Genomic DNA, 17,296 nt, shown 5'->3' on the forward strand with positions numbered 1-17,296 from the left:
CCTACAATAGGCCGGCTGGTGTGTCTTTAAACAAAAATACAGATAGAAAAGAGTGACTGAGGCTGTGTTTGTACAAAGGAGATTTTCAAATTTTTTGTATAACATTGGTTCTTGGATTTAGAAAGCCTTAACAACTTAAGAAATAGTGAGGATGCTTTCTAAGGATACTTGGAACATCTCTCAGGAAAGGAGCAATATTGCTGATATGAAACAGAAATTTTCTTAATGAAATCCACTTTTATTTTTTATTTATTTATTTTTTGTGTGTGAGGAAGATTGACCCTGAGCTCACATCTGTTGCCAATCTCCCTCTTTCTGCTTGAGGAAGATTGTCACTGAGCTAAGATCTATGCCACTCTTCTTCTATTTCATGTGGGATGCCTCCACAGTGTGGCTTGACGAGCGGTGCAACGTCTGTGCTCAGGATCTGGACCTGCAAACCCTGGGCCTCCGAAGCAGAGCACATCAATTTAACCACCGTACCACTGGGCTGGCCCTGATGAAATCCACTTTTAAAAGCATGCACAAATAGAGGCTTCCTATAGGGAAATGCAGATGACTATGTCAATAATAAATAAAAACTTGTATGCATTTGTATTAGAGTAAGTTCTATTCTATTGGACGTTTATATTAGCACTTACTAAAAAAGAAAAAAGGCTTTGAAATGTCTTCCAAAAATAGAAAACGTTATCGTTAGCTTTTTAGTTAATAAATATTTTTTCCATATTTAAGTCAAGAGCTTTCATTTCTAAAAATACAAATAAAAATTATTGTTTATAAGAGTATTTGCAGGATGATAAATCACTTAAGGTCTCTTGGAACTCAGATTACCATTTGATATACTGAACGAGGCTTCATAGTTATTCAAGAAAACCTGTGTCATCCCAGCCTCTTTACCTTAAATCCAATGGGATAACGAAAATAACCACAAATCCTACCATTTTCAAATGAAATTGAACAATTCAAAGATTATATTTAATCATTGAAATGGAGAATGAGGTATAAAGGAGAACACTAAGATAACTTTGTCCATAAGTAGATCCACAATACACAGCATCTTTTTATTAAAAAGGTTGTAAATTGTTTGGCAATTGCCTTGAGTATAATGCCCACAAGTCATTTGCTGAAATAATAGATTGATAATTTTAGTATTAAAAGCCCCAAAGGGTTATCTAAAATTTGTAATAATTTGAAACACCCAACACAAGCCTAGAGATCTGTTTGGAACCCTAATTTCAAAAGGCATCTTAGTCAAGGAGCTATCATATTAGCTATGGAAAGCCCCATAATATCATCTGTTGAACGTGGCCATAGGTAAGGGATGTCTATGAAATAAGCCTCTGGCATTTCCAAGGAAAATTATGCTCTAGATGGCATGCTCCTCTAATGAGAAAGAAGAAAGAGTAAATTCTTAAAATTTTGAGAAAATAAATTTCATTTGTTCACACCTTTGTACTCTAAGCTTCAATTCCAGCAATAAATGCCAATTTCTATCTAATTAACTAGCATTCTCCCCTAATTTTCATGTATATTTAGCATGGCAATATGGAGAAGAGTCAAGCCACAGACAGGGAAGGTAAGAAGAGATTGTAACCACAATTCTAAAATTATCTCGCTGGGAGGTTAGGGGCATATTTTCCTTTGTGCCTTATTTACCCATTTATAATGGTGTTATACAAGATGATGCCTAAGTTAACCTCTAATCTGGAATTTTAGAAAGCTTATGGGGTTATTTTATTGAGTAAGGACAAACTGGAAATTCAGGTTAACAGAAGTAACTGTTTTGGTTTATCATTAGTTGTGGTTGCACATGTTTTAAAATGTTTCTTCACATACACTAATCTACACCAGACAATGCATACTTACACTCTCTATATTCTGTGCCAAGATGACTGATAGAAAACATCTCAAAGCTATTTTACTGACTTTCATGAACTTGACTACATAAAGTTCAGACTGATAGAATTTTTATCCTGGGCATCAACAGGCTGATCATCTTTAATTTCCTTGCAGTTTCAGTCCCTCGCAATGTTTTGCCTATTATACCATTCAACTTTTTCTATTGCCACTTCTACAACTGGGCCATACAACCCAAGTCAGAGTTTTGAAAAGATACCATGTTTTTGAAAAGTAACTTTACTGTTCATCTGCCTGTTTAGGAGGAGAAGTTACACCTCTGTTGGATGACACAAGTCTTTACAAGCACACTTGTAAATCGTTCCATAGTCAAGATCATGAGTTAACTCTACCTAATTTCAGTCCACTAGAAAAATACTTTTTAAATCCCACAGATGGGCTCTAAGGTTATGTGTGAGAAAGGCTGTGAAATAATATCTCCAAGTCTCTCTGCCCTTTACACTCTCCTATCTTCATTTCGGAGGGAGAGTGTCACTCTCTGAATCACCTCTAGTCCTCTTGTAGCAACCTGTGTTTTCTCAGGATGTCTTTCCTTAAAATACTTAATGAATGAAATTTACACTTTCTGAGCTGATCTCAACCAGCGGGGGTCCATACAGAGAAGCTTAGAACTAGAAACACAGTATTATTTTAGAATTATTTTAAATGGGTTTCTTTCAGAAAAATATACTGATAACTAATTCAGTAATTTCTAGATTGGGGCACACATTCCTGATCACCTCCCTCCACAAATTTATGACAGTAAAAAAAAATAAAAAGGTGGAGATTATCCAACTGGAGCGTATTTGTGTTCCTGTTTATTTACATGTTGGTAAACTTAGGTGTCAGCTTTTCCGTAAGTCCCCTCTGGAGGTCTGTAGTACTTGGGGAAAGCCATCAGCTGTAGCATGTTGAAAGCATACTTTCTGCATTTGATATTCTTCAGTACATTCTCTATGCGGCATCCTTCTCTGGTGAAAGGGGAAAAAGTACAACTTCATGAAACACAGAATAAAGAAATATGCTTTATTTGTTCAATGCAGAGTTGCAGCAACAGTCCAAGTAAAAATAACAAAGATTCAACTCTACATTTTTTTTTTTTTCACAAATGATGATACATCTTACAAAATTAAATCCTAGGCCAGGCCCAATACCATTATTGCCCACGGAAAGAGATGATTAAAGTCTCTTTGCTCTTAACAGATATTTAAGGTTTAATAAACTCTTTAAATATACTTTGCTCCACAATACAGCTTCACTTTAATTTCATAAATATATCTGCCTTCTTCTATCTTTTTCACAAATTAATTTCTCAGTCTCTTTAAAACACATTAAAATCTATATGTAGCCCTAAGGATGCAGGTTCTAGGAATAAGGCATTTAATTGATTAAGTCTGGCCCTATAGATTTTTAAAGGAAAGTTTCATTTCTATTTTACTTAATTACTTTAGCTGTGCAACAAAGAGAAAAAAATGGCTTTCTGGACATCCTGGTCCAAGCCTCAGCTTTATGGAGGAAGAATGCTTGTGCACGGAAAGTACAAAAGTCACAGGTGCGGAAAACGGTGCCTCAAGACACAAACAAGACCTTGTTAAAAAGAATAGAAAAGTACTCTGAAAGCCAAATCAACCAAACAATAGTTCCAAACAGGTTAATTTAATTACAAAACATAAATAGCCATTCTCTCCATAAAGTTTCTTGACAGAAAAGGGTTAATTGCGGCAAGGAAATAACATAACTAACAGGTTAAGAACTCAAACAGAAGGTTCTATCAGCTGATGGAAACAGTGACATTAGCACAGTGGAAACAAAGTCTGGAACCTCCCACATCTCTAGGACTTGTCTCAGGGTTTCAATGTGTTGTGCAAATTCAATCTGAATTTCTTTAATAACTTTAATGGGAAGAGGAACAGGAGGTGCAGAACTTCAAGCTTTCAGGATTCTGTCTTTGTCTTATTCCAAAGACAGTAGTTTAAAAATTCTTCTCGAGCTGGTTAACAGTGGGAAACACTTTTCCATGAACAAAAGAGCAAAATAATTCACTTAATGCATAGTACTTCTCTTTTTAGATTTTAGGAAAAACAAAGAAAACACTTACAGTTCAAACACTGGTTTTGTTTTTAAATTCTGTGAATCTGAAAATGTAGAAATATTACAGCATCGTCCCCATAATTTAAAGTCCATTGTCATTTGTAGAAAAGAAAGGAATACAACGTAAAACTTATTGATATTTGGCTAACAGTAATGCAAGACTTAAAATAAGCCACACAACTAGCAGGTGTGAGCTGACAAGCAGCAAGGCGACAGGATAGAAGTGTCGAGAAGTTGGCTTGTTATCAGTTAGACAGCCTGTTTCAGGATCATCGGATTCATTCAGTGCTCCCTGGGTTTGTCTGCTGTTAAACAGGGCGGATTTAGGGGAGAAAAGAAAATAGTATAGCATTCATACAGTAAAGAAACTCAACCTTAAATATTCGGAAATACAACATACTGTCTCATACAATACAGCTGTTTCAGATGAAGTTTTTATGCTAAACAGCCCCAAATGCATCCCGTATACTTTTTTCTGACTGTATAACATTGGCAAATGTATTAAAAAAGGAGATTCCTTAGAGAACATTATGATGATATTCACATGGGTTGAATCTGTATGTGCAATGGAGAATCAAATAAGCATGAGAGCACCAATAAACAAGACCACATGAATAAGACTAAAATACGGGTCAGCCCATAAAAAATAATCTGATAAATGCATCTTTGGAAAATGAAATGAGATACACAGTATGTAGTGAAGCAAATGGATCTGTCTGGCACATTTAAATACATGTCTCTTGGTATTGTACCTATATAATGCACTTAACATTATAAAAATGATTTATGGAAGTGGTCTGGTATTTAAAATGAACGAAACATCTGACATGTCATCCTTGCCAGCCATAAGATTAGTTTAACAAAACCCAACTCGGTGCCCTTCTGTTAACACAGCTCATAAATTATGTTTTCTCTTGCTCATTTTACTTAGATGAGGCCAAATCTATCTCCTATGGACTCCTGATCTTAAAAGAGATCCATATTTGCAGAACGACACTTTGGAAAACAAAAGATTGTAAATTCCCAGGTGGTGTATTTTCTGTGTAAGTAAAAAATGGGCATTTGTAACTGGGCTTAAAAGCAGCTCCAATTATAGCAAATCTGAAACATGCCATAATGATATATGTTGAAAATAAAAATTCTTTTCTGTGGTATATTTCATCATTATTCAGAGTATTCGAATTTCAATCACATGCAGTTGTCAAGGGGTAGTTTGATCTCTGTCACATCCTCCAGGTGTTGAGGCAGAAAACTGGTTGTTGCTCAGTCTTATGAAGTGCCATGCAAAGGCAGCTTCTAAACAGGCATCTTAGCTTGCTGGGTCTCCTTCAACCAGTTGCAGCTCCTGAAAACCCTTATACAGAAATTTCTGACCAGGTCTTGACCACATCAGTGGCCACATTTGGACAAGCGGCAGTCATAACGATTTCAAACAGCAATCTGACTTCATTGAAAACACCAAATCAATCACTCTGTGCTGTGCTCCGGTGCTCCCTTATTTTTTGGTAAGACCTAAGAACTACGGATCAAATGACAAAGTGAAATAGAAGCTTACCTGGAAAACAAATGGTTTATTGAGCAAAATGGAGGCTTATTTTAGACTGGCATAATTCCCATTGTCAATTGAACAAGAACTTTCTACTGCACATTAGGTGGGAAATATACAGTAGATTTTAAGGTATTGATACCTTTGAACGAGACTAAGAAAAGCTTCCTTGTCCTATATTATTTCTTGAATTGGCTTCTCAGGTTGCTTGAAATTCCTACATTGCTCATCCCAGAGAAATATTTTATTTGTTTGTACAGTTATTACCAATGTTCATTTCATTCTTTTAAAATTTCTATTTTTCTTATATTCTATAAAGCATATTCTATGCTAGTAGAGTAACACACAGAGAGGCAGCTGTGGGATAGTCAATAAAAGCATGGACTCTGGAGTCAGACCACCTGGGTCCAAGCGTGGTTCAGTCATCTGCTGGTTAAGTGGTCCAGGGAAAATTATTTAACATTTCATGTCTCAATTTCCTTATCTGTAAAATGGTGTTAATAAAAATAAGACCTACTTCTTACAGCTGCTATGAAGTATCACATGTAAGCCAACACTTATAAAGTTTTTAAGACAGAGCCTGTCATATCGTAAGCATTCAATAATGGTTATTATTATTCTATTATTTGTGTGTTAATAACTATGCACATCTTGGTAGTGTAGCTAGAACCTTTCTAACAAGTAGGGACATATAATCAAACAAGGCTGTGAACCACTCCTCTAGCCCAATGGTGCTCAACAGCGGGCATGCCGGTGGGGCGCTGTTGGAAGGACAGAGGGCTGATCAGAGCAGTTTGCTTTTATCGATATTATCTGTTCAGGTCTGTGCAGAAGAATTTGCTTGCGCACCACCCCAGTGACAACATTTGGACAAACAATAGTCATAATTATTTCAAACAGATCACAGAGCAAACCGAACTAGTTTAAAGCACCAAATCAACCATGGTGTGGTCTGGTTGAAAAGAATAGTTGAAAATAACTGGTCTATTTCATGCTTGAACAATCCTGAGAATGAGGAAAAAACACTTTTCAAAGAAGTTCAAAGAAGTTCATTCCATACACAGACAGCTGTGGAGGGGGTTCAGTCACAAAACATGTGTGCAGGCATGTCAGGGAGGCTGGCAGGTGACGTTAGGGTCCCCTTGGACTTTCAGATGCACAAAGTAAAGATAGAAGCCCTGAAGTAACGCTTAGCTTGTTCCTTCCTCAGCTTCAAGCACCTATTAGTTGCATAAACTTTAGCAAATACTAAATGTCTTTCTATTAAAATGTCTCCATATGCATTGTTAAAAGGATTAAATAAAATGATATATACAAAAAACTTAGCACAGTACCAGGTATAAAATAAGACCTGAATAAATGTTAGCTATTGTCATGACTGCTATCACTAATGTCATCCTCACTAACACTGCCTCCTGTCCAGGATTAAGGTGAAGATTACCTGTAGCAAATCTTAACAACTTTGTTGGAAACATGGTTCCTCTCCAGTGTTCCCTGTTAGGAGAGAAGCACAGTCTTTATCTATCTATCTTTCTACCTACCATGTATCTATCTATCATCGATCATAATATAAATATTACATTCTGATTACAATTTTAGGTTAAGTATTAGCTACAATCTGTCAATATAATAGTACAGAAATGCTCTCTCTTTCCCAGCAGGGCCACACAGTCAGGCTCTGACCGAGGAGTAGACGACTGGCCAAAAAGTAACTTGAAAGGAAACTTATAACAATCCCTACTCCAAACATAGGGGACTAATTTATATCAGATGACTTTTTTTCTACAGCTGCCAGAGCACATTTAGCAATTTCCAGTCTGCTTGTCGTATGTGCCTTCCAAGCGAAAATTACTAAATTAAAATGTTGCCTTTTTCTTTTTTTGGAGGGGCAGTTTTATAATTGAGTTAGTTCACTGTTTACTAACTTCAATCTCTGGAGATTAGAAAAATACATTAAAATGCCTCACATATAATCATTCTATTATTCAGCTGGAATTGAAAGCAACATGGCCTATGAGGCTGTCACAGAACTTAAAGCTTGAGGCCCATGTCCGTGTCACGGAGTGAACACAGGTGCTCTCAGGGCCGCTTCCTTGCTTCCTGCTAAGAATAGCACGAATGGTCATTTCTTCACGGCCGCAGATGAATTTTTATGCACTCTGCAAGTGCAAACTGCAAAGGATCAATTAAGTAATAAGATTAGTAATTTCCTCACAGGGAGATTATGACAAATAATTAATTAGTGGCCGCCTTGGAAGAGCCCCTGACAATCCAATGTCATTAGTCTCAGCCATTGCTCACTGTAGATCACCATGGAAGCAAGTAACAATATTGTCTCCACTGAATATATGACATGATCAGACATTTAAAGGAAGTTACTGAATCTGAAGGATAGAAAATAATTTTTTTCTTCAAAGACCTATCAAAGCAATCACTTAAAATAGGAACAAGTAAAAGTAAATGTCTCACTTTTAAGCACATCACTGCCTACATAAGGAGACCTTGCGTAACTAAGACCCAATGTGCGTGACTTGATGATATTTGCTTATTTCCCTCTCTTTTCAGTCAGTGACTACTGCTGTATCCTAGATCACAAGTCCCCCACTGCAGGCATCCTCTCCAATCATTCAGACTCTAATAATAAAAGTTAGAGTCCTCGTATCTCCCCCTGCTGGGTAATTATTCATTAATAGTTTTGATATTTCATTCCTTTAACTACTATAGCTCTTCAAGGTCCCCCAAAGGAAAATTACCAATTAAAATTGAATTGAAAAATCTTTCCTTTTGACCAGCAAGCTGATTTCCCATGCTAAAATGAGAGCATTTTGCAGTTAATTACATCCAAGTTCAGAGCTATGGGCATACCACCTTGAAATTATGAGCCCAGAGTTTAAAGCCAATATCTTACAGAGCTTTATTTGACTCTACATTCATCTGATGAATCGATCTTTATAGAGCACCATGTTTCAGACCCTAGACTGCTGAATTGTATCAGATGTTAAACTGGCAGATCTGGCTAAAAATGAATATAATGTAAGTCTGGCATCAATAAGAGCTTTGAGAGTGGTACAAAAAACAGAATCATAGATTCTCAGATGTAAAAGTGCCTTTAAAAAACCTTCAAGTTGAATGTACACGTTTTATAGATGAGGAAATAAATTTAGCAGACTTCTCAGTGCTTCTACAACAGCAAGTTGAAAGGAAAGGATCCTGAGAATGTAGTTTCCCTGGTTCAAACTTTGCTTATATGATAATCTGGTGAAATAAAGTAGAATTTTGTTTTCAGCTTAGATCAACGTCCGTGAAATTTAACAAGTCAAAATACTCTTAGATGACAATTATCTACCAAAACTTTCCAAAAGTTCAATATATAGTTAGATTATTAAAAGTAGATTTCCAAAACTTTTTAAAAACTGTGCAACCATTCAAGTGTAGGGGAAATTCTAATAAAAGCATATCAAGGGTGGGGTAATTTCCAGTGGCCTAGAAGCAAAATTAGCCCTTATGGCCACTGGATCACCAGCCACATTTAAAATGCCTTTTTTATTCTAAATAGATTTCAGAATCTAATTCAAAATATGTCAACCACAAGAAAAGCCCCTAAATGAATTACTTGGAAGACATAAGACACTGTCACTGCTTTAAGTGTCTGGGTCATAGAGTGTTTCTAATGATCCTGGACAAGTTTGCTATAAAAGAAAGAGTTGTATTAACCAAAATACACCCTCAGAGGAAGCTTGAGGCCACCCCATAGGGCACTGCATGAATTTCTGGACATGGCATGCTAAGGGGAGGGCTACCGTGAAGCAGAGAGAGCAGGGCCTGCTAACCTGGAAGACGACAGCAGACTTGGGAACCTGGCATATCAGAAAAGACTGAAGACAGTGAGAATGAGAATTCCACTGGCTTGGAAAAGAGGAAAATTTAAGATTAAATAGTTGTCGATTTCAGATAATCAAAGGTTCTGTAGTGTAAAGTCTGGGCTACCGTGGAAAGCAATGGAACTATCTGAAGCAAAGAAAGAGATCTATGTATCATAGCCTATCATGTGATAGCTGCTTTGTAGATATTATCTTATTAATTCCTTACAAAAGATCAAACTGGCTGATGTTATCTCCACAAGCTCAAAAGGGATACAAAACCTGCTCAAGTAGCAGAGAGGGCATTTTTATCCCTGTCTGCCTAGTGGAAAAACCATATTCCTTTCCTTTTACTATTGGGATCCTGTCACCTCTTGGAAACTGGCAGGTATGATTCTTGTCAGTTGTTAGATTAGATTAAGTGGCCTCTAAAATTACTTTCATCTCTACATTCCTGGGATTCTTTGGTTCTATTAAAACACACCTGCAGTACTCTAGAGATGCATATTTTTTCTACGAAAAGAATAGATGACAGTTCAGTAAGAAATAGTTGGCGCAGCGTGCAAAGGTGGAAGAACCCAAAGTATGTTGACACTGTATTTGGTCTCTAAAGTTGTTCCTGCTCATTCTTATCTATTTGCATATTCTATTTTCTGAATTAAAAACAACAAAAAACCCTGACATATTTAACTGTTTTAATTTAATTTCTCCCTGGTATCACTTTCTACATGCTTCTTCCCATTTGACTTTTTTAGTTTTAAAAAGTTATCTAGAAAATAGGAATATCTTCTTGTCAAAAAAGGCAAGGCTCCAGGAGTGACACTTTCAAATAGTATCTAACCGTTGCTTTGAAGAGCAAGTACATATGCCCAGAAAAACAACTCAAGAAAAGACAGCAAAGAAGCCTGGTATCAAACCTAAATGTGTCTGATAAAAAATGTTTAAAAAGGAAAAAAGAAAGGAGAGAGAGATACACAATAAGTTGAAACTATAATTGCTTCCATCAGATCATTATCAGAGAACTGATTCCAGTTTTGATCTTTGAATTTCAGAAAGGAGAATATTTGAATGAGGTCCAGAAAGAAATATCATAAATGATTAAAGGACTGAAGAAAAAAGCTTTTGAGCAAGTGCTGAAGGTTCATTTTGTTTGGACAAAAGAAGGCTAATGTGCGATGTGATCGCTTTATGTAAATGTACATAAGACAGTGGTAAAATAATTTTGGAGATAATTTGTGTTTTGCTCTCTCATAGTTTTGGCTGTAGTATAAAGCATGTGCCCTAGGGATTTCAACAGTGCTGAAAGCAAGAGTCGCCTGAACTAAATAGATTTGCCCTTCTTTAATCTCATGAGAGAGAAAATGTGAGGTGTCTATTGAGGGGGAAAAGAATCTTTGAGGGTTGAGAGAGAAAAAAGAGAGAAAGGGAGAAGGAAAATGACAGAGAGAGAGAGAGAGAGACAGAGAGAGAGAGAGTGACTGGGGAGAGGACAGACGGACAAAGGTCAGTGCCAGGAGAGTAAAGCTTTGTGCAGTGTTCTGAGTCGGCGCCTGCTGAGGGAGGACCACCCACAGAGAAGGGCTACAATATGCATCTAAGGAGGCTGATCATCAGTCACTGGTCAGCTTCACCAAAGATTGCCATGTCTCGAGATTAGGTTGGATGCGATGAAATGAAAGGGCTTCAAGGTACCATAATGAATAGGAAATGGAGACATCAGTGGCTGATGACTGAAACAGACAAGCTTTCTACAAGTTTCAGTGCAAGATGAGACCTGGGGCAAGAGGAGAGTTCAAAATAATAGAGACTGACTTTCCATCAGCCTGGCTAGATAGAAGCTGAAAAGTAGAATGAGGCTTGTTTAAATAAAGTTTTAAAAAGAAACGAAACAAAGAACAAAAACACATTACATCTTATGAATGTGAGTTAGTGGGTAGATAAATACGGAAATTCTACAAAGAAATAAGTACACAGATGTAAATATACACCTATACCTCATGTTCTGTTTCCCAAGCAATGTAATCAGCTTTTCTTTGTAGAGGAGCTCCAACAAGATGACTCAGTTTTAATTGCAGCAAAGTAGCAGTCAGACAGAAGAAAGGAGACTAGTCACGAAAACGATCTGTAAGTGTATTTGTTGCTAATGTTCTTAAAAATATCAACAACCATTGTCTCACTGCTCTAGCTTGTCACTCTCCTGGAGTTTGGGATAACTTTTATCCCCTAGTCAAGAGGAAACTAACGTGCAAAAATAGAAGACTTCTGATTCCATTCTTGATAAGCACCAGACAGAGGTAAATCCATCGCCAGCCAGCTTCCCTGTTGGAGCTGGGAACCTGGCAGAGCAGGCAGCCTGACTCCACGGGCTGCTCTTAAGCTCTCAAATAAAAATAAAAGTCCATTTATACCAGTAGGTTATAGCCTATGTTATTCTGAAAGTAGCCTGGGAAATGTAGCAGGTATCAGTAACAGTGAATAAATATTTGGACATGTGTAACAGAAAAGAAAAATCAGCTCGGCTCCCTATTATCTATTCAGTTAACTTTCAACTTTTTCCCTTTAAAAGGGAGAATGTTTACATCTATCCAATAGGATTATTGTGAGATTATGTAAAGGCACTTACCACGTCCTCAGGAGTAAAAATAAGCAAATTAAAAATTGCTGTCTTTCTCTCCCCTTGCTAAATCTCATTTCTTGTGCAGACAGTGGGTACCTTGACCAGATGTGCAGTTGCTTAATTCTAGCTCTTTTTCCTCTTGTTCTCTATAACGTTGAAGTGCCCTAGGATTTAGGACGGCACACTTTACCTTCCTGTACTTTACATACTTTCTCTAGATGATTTCAACCAGTCCCATGACTTTAATATTATTTTATGCTGATGAATCTTAAATTTTTCTCGCCAGTTTAGGCCTCTTCTCTGAATTACAGACATATATTGCATCTTCACTTGGATGCCTAAGAGACATTTTAAGGTAACGAAGGGTGGCAGAATATGTCACCACCAAATATGCCCCATTGACATAAGGATTATTTTGAGCTAAAGGCACTAGAAAAACAGCAGGTGCAAGAGGGGTGCTCTGACCTCCCCTTTTCTTTCTGAAAGCAGGAGATAAAACTTTCATGTGAAAGATGCCCTTCCTAAACTAGGAAGAAAGAAACATTCTTATCAGAGACAGTCAGTCAACGTGGAGAGAATTCTATATGACAGACCTAGATGAAATAATTCTTATCTTCCTCTAGCTCCCCTCTCCTCCCATATATTTTACTTACTTTTCCACAATTGCCTCTCTTTGTTCAGCCTAGTATAAAAGGATTTAGGTTTTACACTTTTTTGGGTCTTCATTTCCTTTCGGAGATTTCCACGTACATATAAAATTTGTATGCTTTTCTCCTGTTAATCTCCTGTTAATTCTCAGGCTCAGCCAGACAACCAAAAGAGGGTAGAGGAAAAATTTCACCCCCCCCCCCCCCGCATAGTTTCTAGGCCAAATCATAACTTGAGGCCATCTACTCTGCCACCATTCCAGATCAGCTCCTCTCTTCCTTCGTATCACAGGAAATGACACTCACCCACTCAGACATTCAGATTAAGCACCTCAGTTCTGCCTGATTCTTCTGCATTCTTTACACCGCACATCCGTCCATCAACAGTCAGCCGCTTCCCACCATCTCCACTGCTACAACCTGACTGTGATCCACTGACATCTTGCTCTTGTACTAACAGACAGTTTTCCTGCCTTCACCATTCTTGCCCCTCCATTAAGTTTCACTAACTCCTGATGTATCCATCTAGATGCATGACAAAGTAACCAATGCTCTATTCTAGTTCCATTCTAAAACCACTTCTGGAAGAGTTTTTATGAAATGAAAATCCAGTTGCATCCCAGCTGCCCACAGGGAGCCAAGCTTGTAAAAATTGCAGTGGTGCTTATCCATCTGCAGGGAGGTGGAAATATTTCAGCTTCTCAGCACTGAGAGAGAAGCTCCTGAATCTCAAGGAGGAAGTTCAGCATACCCTCTTGCTCCACAATCTCTTGGGTTTCTCAGGTTTTCAATTCCCTCCCACCACTGCCATTTGTGTGGTATTACAGTCAGCTAGATTAATCCTGTTAACCCTTTTCAGGGACAGAATCCTGCTTTTGATTTTCCTTGTTGCATCTGAAATAGATGGAACTGAGTATAAACCAGCTCAACATCAGACACCACCATTCCCAACGTTGTATATTCTCTAACATTCACTTCAACCTACTCTTTGAATTGGACCCTCCAAAAGAATCAATTTAGTTTTGCCTCTGGAAGTGCTAGAATATTCATCATCTTCTCTAGAAGGATAGGGTCTCTCTCTTTCTCCCACCTTCAAATCTTTTCTCATTTCTATTTCCCAATTCTCCCTTTACTCCCACCATCCCATGAAAATAGCATGATGTTACAATTTATGTTATCAGCTGCTGGAAGTAAAGGCTTATGAAAATCCTAGGGAAAGAGATATGTTCAAGAATCTTAGAGTTTAGTCTGGGATATAAGTGCACAGCTAAAAACAACAACAAAGGTTACATAACTACGAAAAAGGCTGAATATAAAATATGAAGTACAGTAAGGAGGAATAACTCCAAGGGGTAACTCAAAGTGCTTTACATATATTATCACTACTCTCTGTTACAGGGATCCAAAGAGAAATAGACTTTTGTGATGGACAGTGAAAACTGAACAGAATTTCAATGGCTAGAAATTAGCTGGGGTGGGGAGGATATAAATAACATGGAAAGGCATGGAAACAGGAAAATGTCAGATGCATTTGGGAATTACCCATAGTCTGCTTTGGTTAAAATAATAGGGCAGCAAGGAAATCAATGAAAGCAGGAAAATCAAATATTAGGGTATTTTCTTTTTTTGTTGCTGATTCATTTTAGGCATTTTCCAAAATAAGCATGTATTTTGCAATAAGAAATTGAACTATATTGTTGTAAAATGAGATGGGGCTATGTTGCAGATGTTTGTGGTTGATGGCAAAAACGCAGACCTTATTCTGTAGATGTGGGTGGGCAAACACTGAGGACTCATGGGCAGCAGAGTGGTGTGATTATCTGTGTTGTAGCACAGCACCTGGCAGCAGTGGGTTGGATGGCTTAAGCTGGGACTGCAGGAGGGATAGAATTAACAAGAGATATGAAGACCCAATAGCAGGTTACCATAAGAGTCAAGGCAAGAAATGATGAGGGCTGGAACTTGGAGTGAAGGGGAAGGGTGAGGAAGTTATAGATTCTAAAACAGACGTGATTTGAAAAGCAGAGTACGTGTTAAGAGTTTAGATAGGGGAAGATCGGGGAGAGGAAAAAGTAAAAACTTATGCTGAAGTTTTAGGGGAAAATGCATTCTATTTAAATATGTTATGTTTGATGCAAGGCTTTAGTTAGATATGTATAATAAAAGATGGGTCTAAACTGGATCTATACCATAGTTCTATACCCTAAATTTGGAAGTTTCCTGCAAAAAGTGGGCTAATTAGATGATGTCACCCAACTAGAGAGTATACGTTAAGCAGAGATGAGAGTTGAAGGCAAAACTCTGGGGAATGTAAGGCCATTGAGAAAAGAGGCAGACAGTAGACAGTGACATAGAAAACAGTCACAGATTCAAAGAAAGAGGGTGTAATCAATATGTCAAATGCAGCAGCTGTAGCAAGGAGGTTGCAAAGTAAATAAAGGTCACTGGACTCAACAATTATGTGGCTTGTAGCCTTTGACTTGCAGTAGAATTTTAAGAACAGAAATTAGTTTACAAGCAACTGATGAATGAGTGGTGAAGAACAGGACAGAGCATTCTATTCTATTTCAATTACTATGTCCAGAGCCTTGATGGTGAAAGGAAGAGGAAAGATGGCACAGAGACTAAAAGAGTCAACTGGATTGATGAAACTGTTTTAGGATACATGAGGCAAGCATGCTGGAAGGCACAGGGGAGAGAGCAAATGGGGAAGATTCAAGAATATGGGATGGTTGGCCATCTTTTCCTTTTTCAGAGAAAAATAGATATTTAAGGGTTGAGAACTACCCACAAAATAGGGAGCTTTTGTTTATCAAAAAGTCCTGACTGAGTAAGAGTCCACTAACCTCAAAGCATTCTCTGATTGATCTGAATATGGAATCGAACCTAAAGGTGTGTAAGTGCCTGGAGGAGGGGAACATGCAGATTTACCCTAATTAGAAGCTTCATTTCTCTCCATTGTGTGACACAATGAGAACTTTTTGCAATATATTCTCAGTTGTTTAGTAAGCAAATAAAGCCAAGATTGAATTTCTGATCACCTAACCGTTAATGTCACAATAAATTAGAACATCTAAGCTACTGATGGTGTGCTTGGAGTAGCATCTTTGCATATAATTTTGAAGCCCAATGTCATGTAAGTCCCAAAAGTTTACACATACAAATTTCAAAACAGTGTCTATTTCTTCTGAACTGATTCTTTTTTCATATGGTATGTGGATTGAAGCCTCCCAATGATCATATAAACATAAATACTACTAATTAGAAGCATTTAATCAACAAAAATGACCACCAAAATGACTGTGCTAGAATGCACTGTTCTGCTTCCTTTTTAATTTCTGATATTATTAATGACTTTTAACTATCTGGCACTAGATTTTGTGTCCAACATACTATCCCTGATCATGGTCACTGGAAAAGCCTTATACCTGGCTTCTCAGAATGTCAATATCTACTCAGGGTTAATAAATGATCTTAAAAGATGTCTATTTTCTAACAACCAGATGGATACTTCCTTCCGTTTTTTGTTTAATGCTACTTCTTTTCTTCTTTTAAACTGATATTGTCGCAATAAGTTCTAGTCAATTGACCACGGATCTTGATTAATTTCCCCTTTTCATTTATAATTCTTAGCTCTTCTAAGGAAATAGGATTCAACTCCATGAAAAAAATATTTCCCAAGATATCTGTGATGAAATAAATTAGGGAAATGCGGTTAAAAAAATTCAAATAGGATTTTTAATTTACTTATTTATTCAAGAACTAGTTTTTAAATTCTGACTTTGTGCCTTGAGTAGTCCAAACTAACTACAGTCTAAGAGTGATAAGAAAAAGGAGGAGGCGGGGCCGGCCTAGAGGCTGAGCCGCTAAGTTCACACATTCTGCTTCAGCCACCCAGGGTTCACCAGTTTGGATCCCGAGTGGGGACCTATGCACCGCTCATCAAGCCATGCTGTGGTAGGCGTCCCACATATAAAGTAGAGGAAGAGGGGCAAGGATGTTAGCTCAGGGCCAACCTTCCTCAGCAAAAAGAGGAGGTTTGGCAGCAGATGTTAGCTCAGGGATAAGCTTCCTCCAAAAAAAAAAAAAGAAAAGAAAGAAAGAAAGAAAAAGGAGGAGGCAATGATCTAGGAAAAGTTGATTGACCCTGAAATGACAGAGGCCCCTAAATTTCAGGCTAAGGAATTTTAGCATCATTCTGTATATAGTGAGGAGTGACATGATTGGTGTCGACCTTGAGGAAAAACTCTTTGGGAGCAATGTGTAAAATAGATTGGAAGGTAAGGGATTGGAGAAAAGAAAACAATTGAGAGACTACAGCAGTGGATCAGGTGAAAAGTAATAGAAGTCTGGAGTAAAGTAAAAGAAATGGAAATGAATGAGAGAGCATATATGAAAGACAGGGAGTCAGGTGAATCGACATCTTGGAGAATCTGCCTTACAGTAATTATACACAGAGATGGTGATTATAAATAGGAAGACCAAGGAGGGAATATTTTATCTCAGATACATTTTTTTTTCTTCTTTGTCTCCTTTTGTAACCACACTGATGCAGATAATCAGGCTGAGTCCAACAGAGCCATCATTTCTGACACTTGCAACAATTTTCTGCAATAATTCTTGAAATGGCTGTGTTGTT

General features: G+C 37.6%; 1 protein-coding gene across 2 annotated transcripts in view; it reads right to left on the bottom strand.

Annotated features, from left to right (window-relative positions):
- Nucleotides 1–390: 390 nt before the first annotated feature.
- INPP4B (inositol polyphosphate-4-phosphatase type II B) overlaps nucleotides 391–17,296 on the bottom strand; it is a 749,608-nt gene continuing 732,702 nt past the window's right edge. The window contains exon 29 of one of the 2 annotated variants that reach the window (XM_046657053.1): nucleotides 391–2,867. In XM_046657053.1, coding sequence (XP_046513009.1) covers nucleotides 2,735–2,867 — 133 coding nt within the window. In that variant the 3' untranslated portion in view covers nucleotides 391–2,734. Of the gene's footprint in view, nucleotides 2,868–2,920; nucleotides 4,293–17,296 lie in introns of those variants that run through there. The other variant, XM_046657054.1, reaches the window with a different exon arrangement.

This window comes from Equus quagga, chromosome 3 (assembly GCF_021613505.1).
Source record: "Equus quagga isolate Etosha38 chromosome 3, UCLA_HA_Equagga_1.0, whole genome shotgun sequence".
NCBI lineage: Eukaryota > Metazoa > Chordata > Mammalia > Perissodactyla > Equidae > Equus > Equus quagga.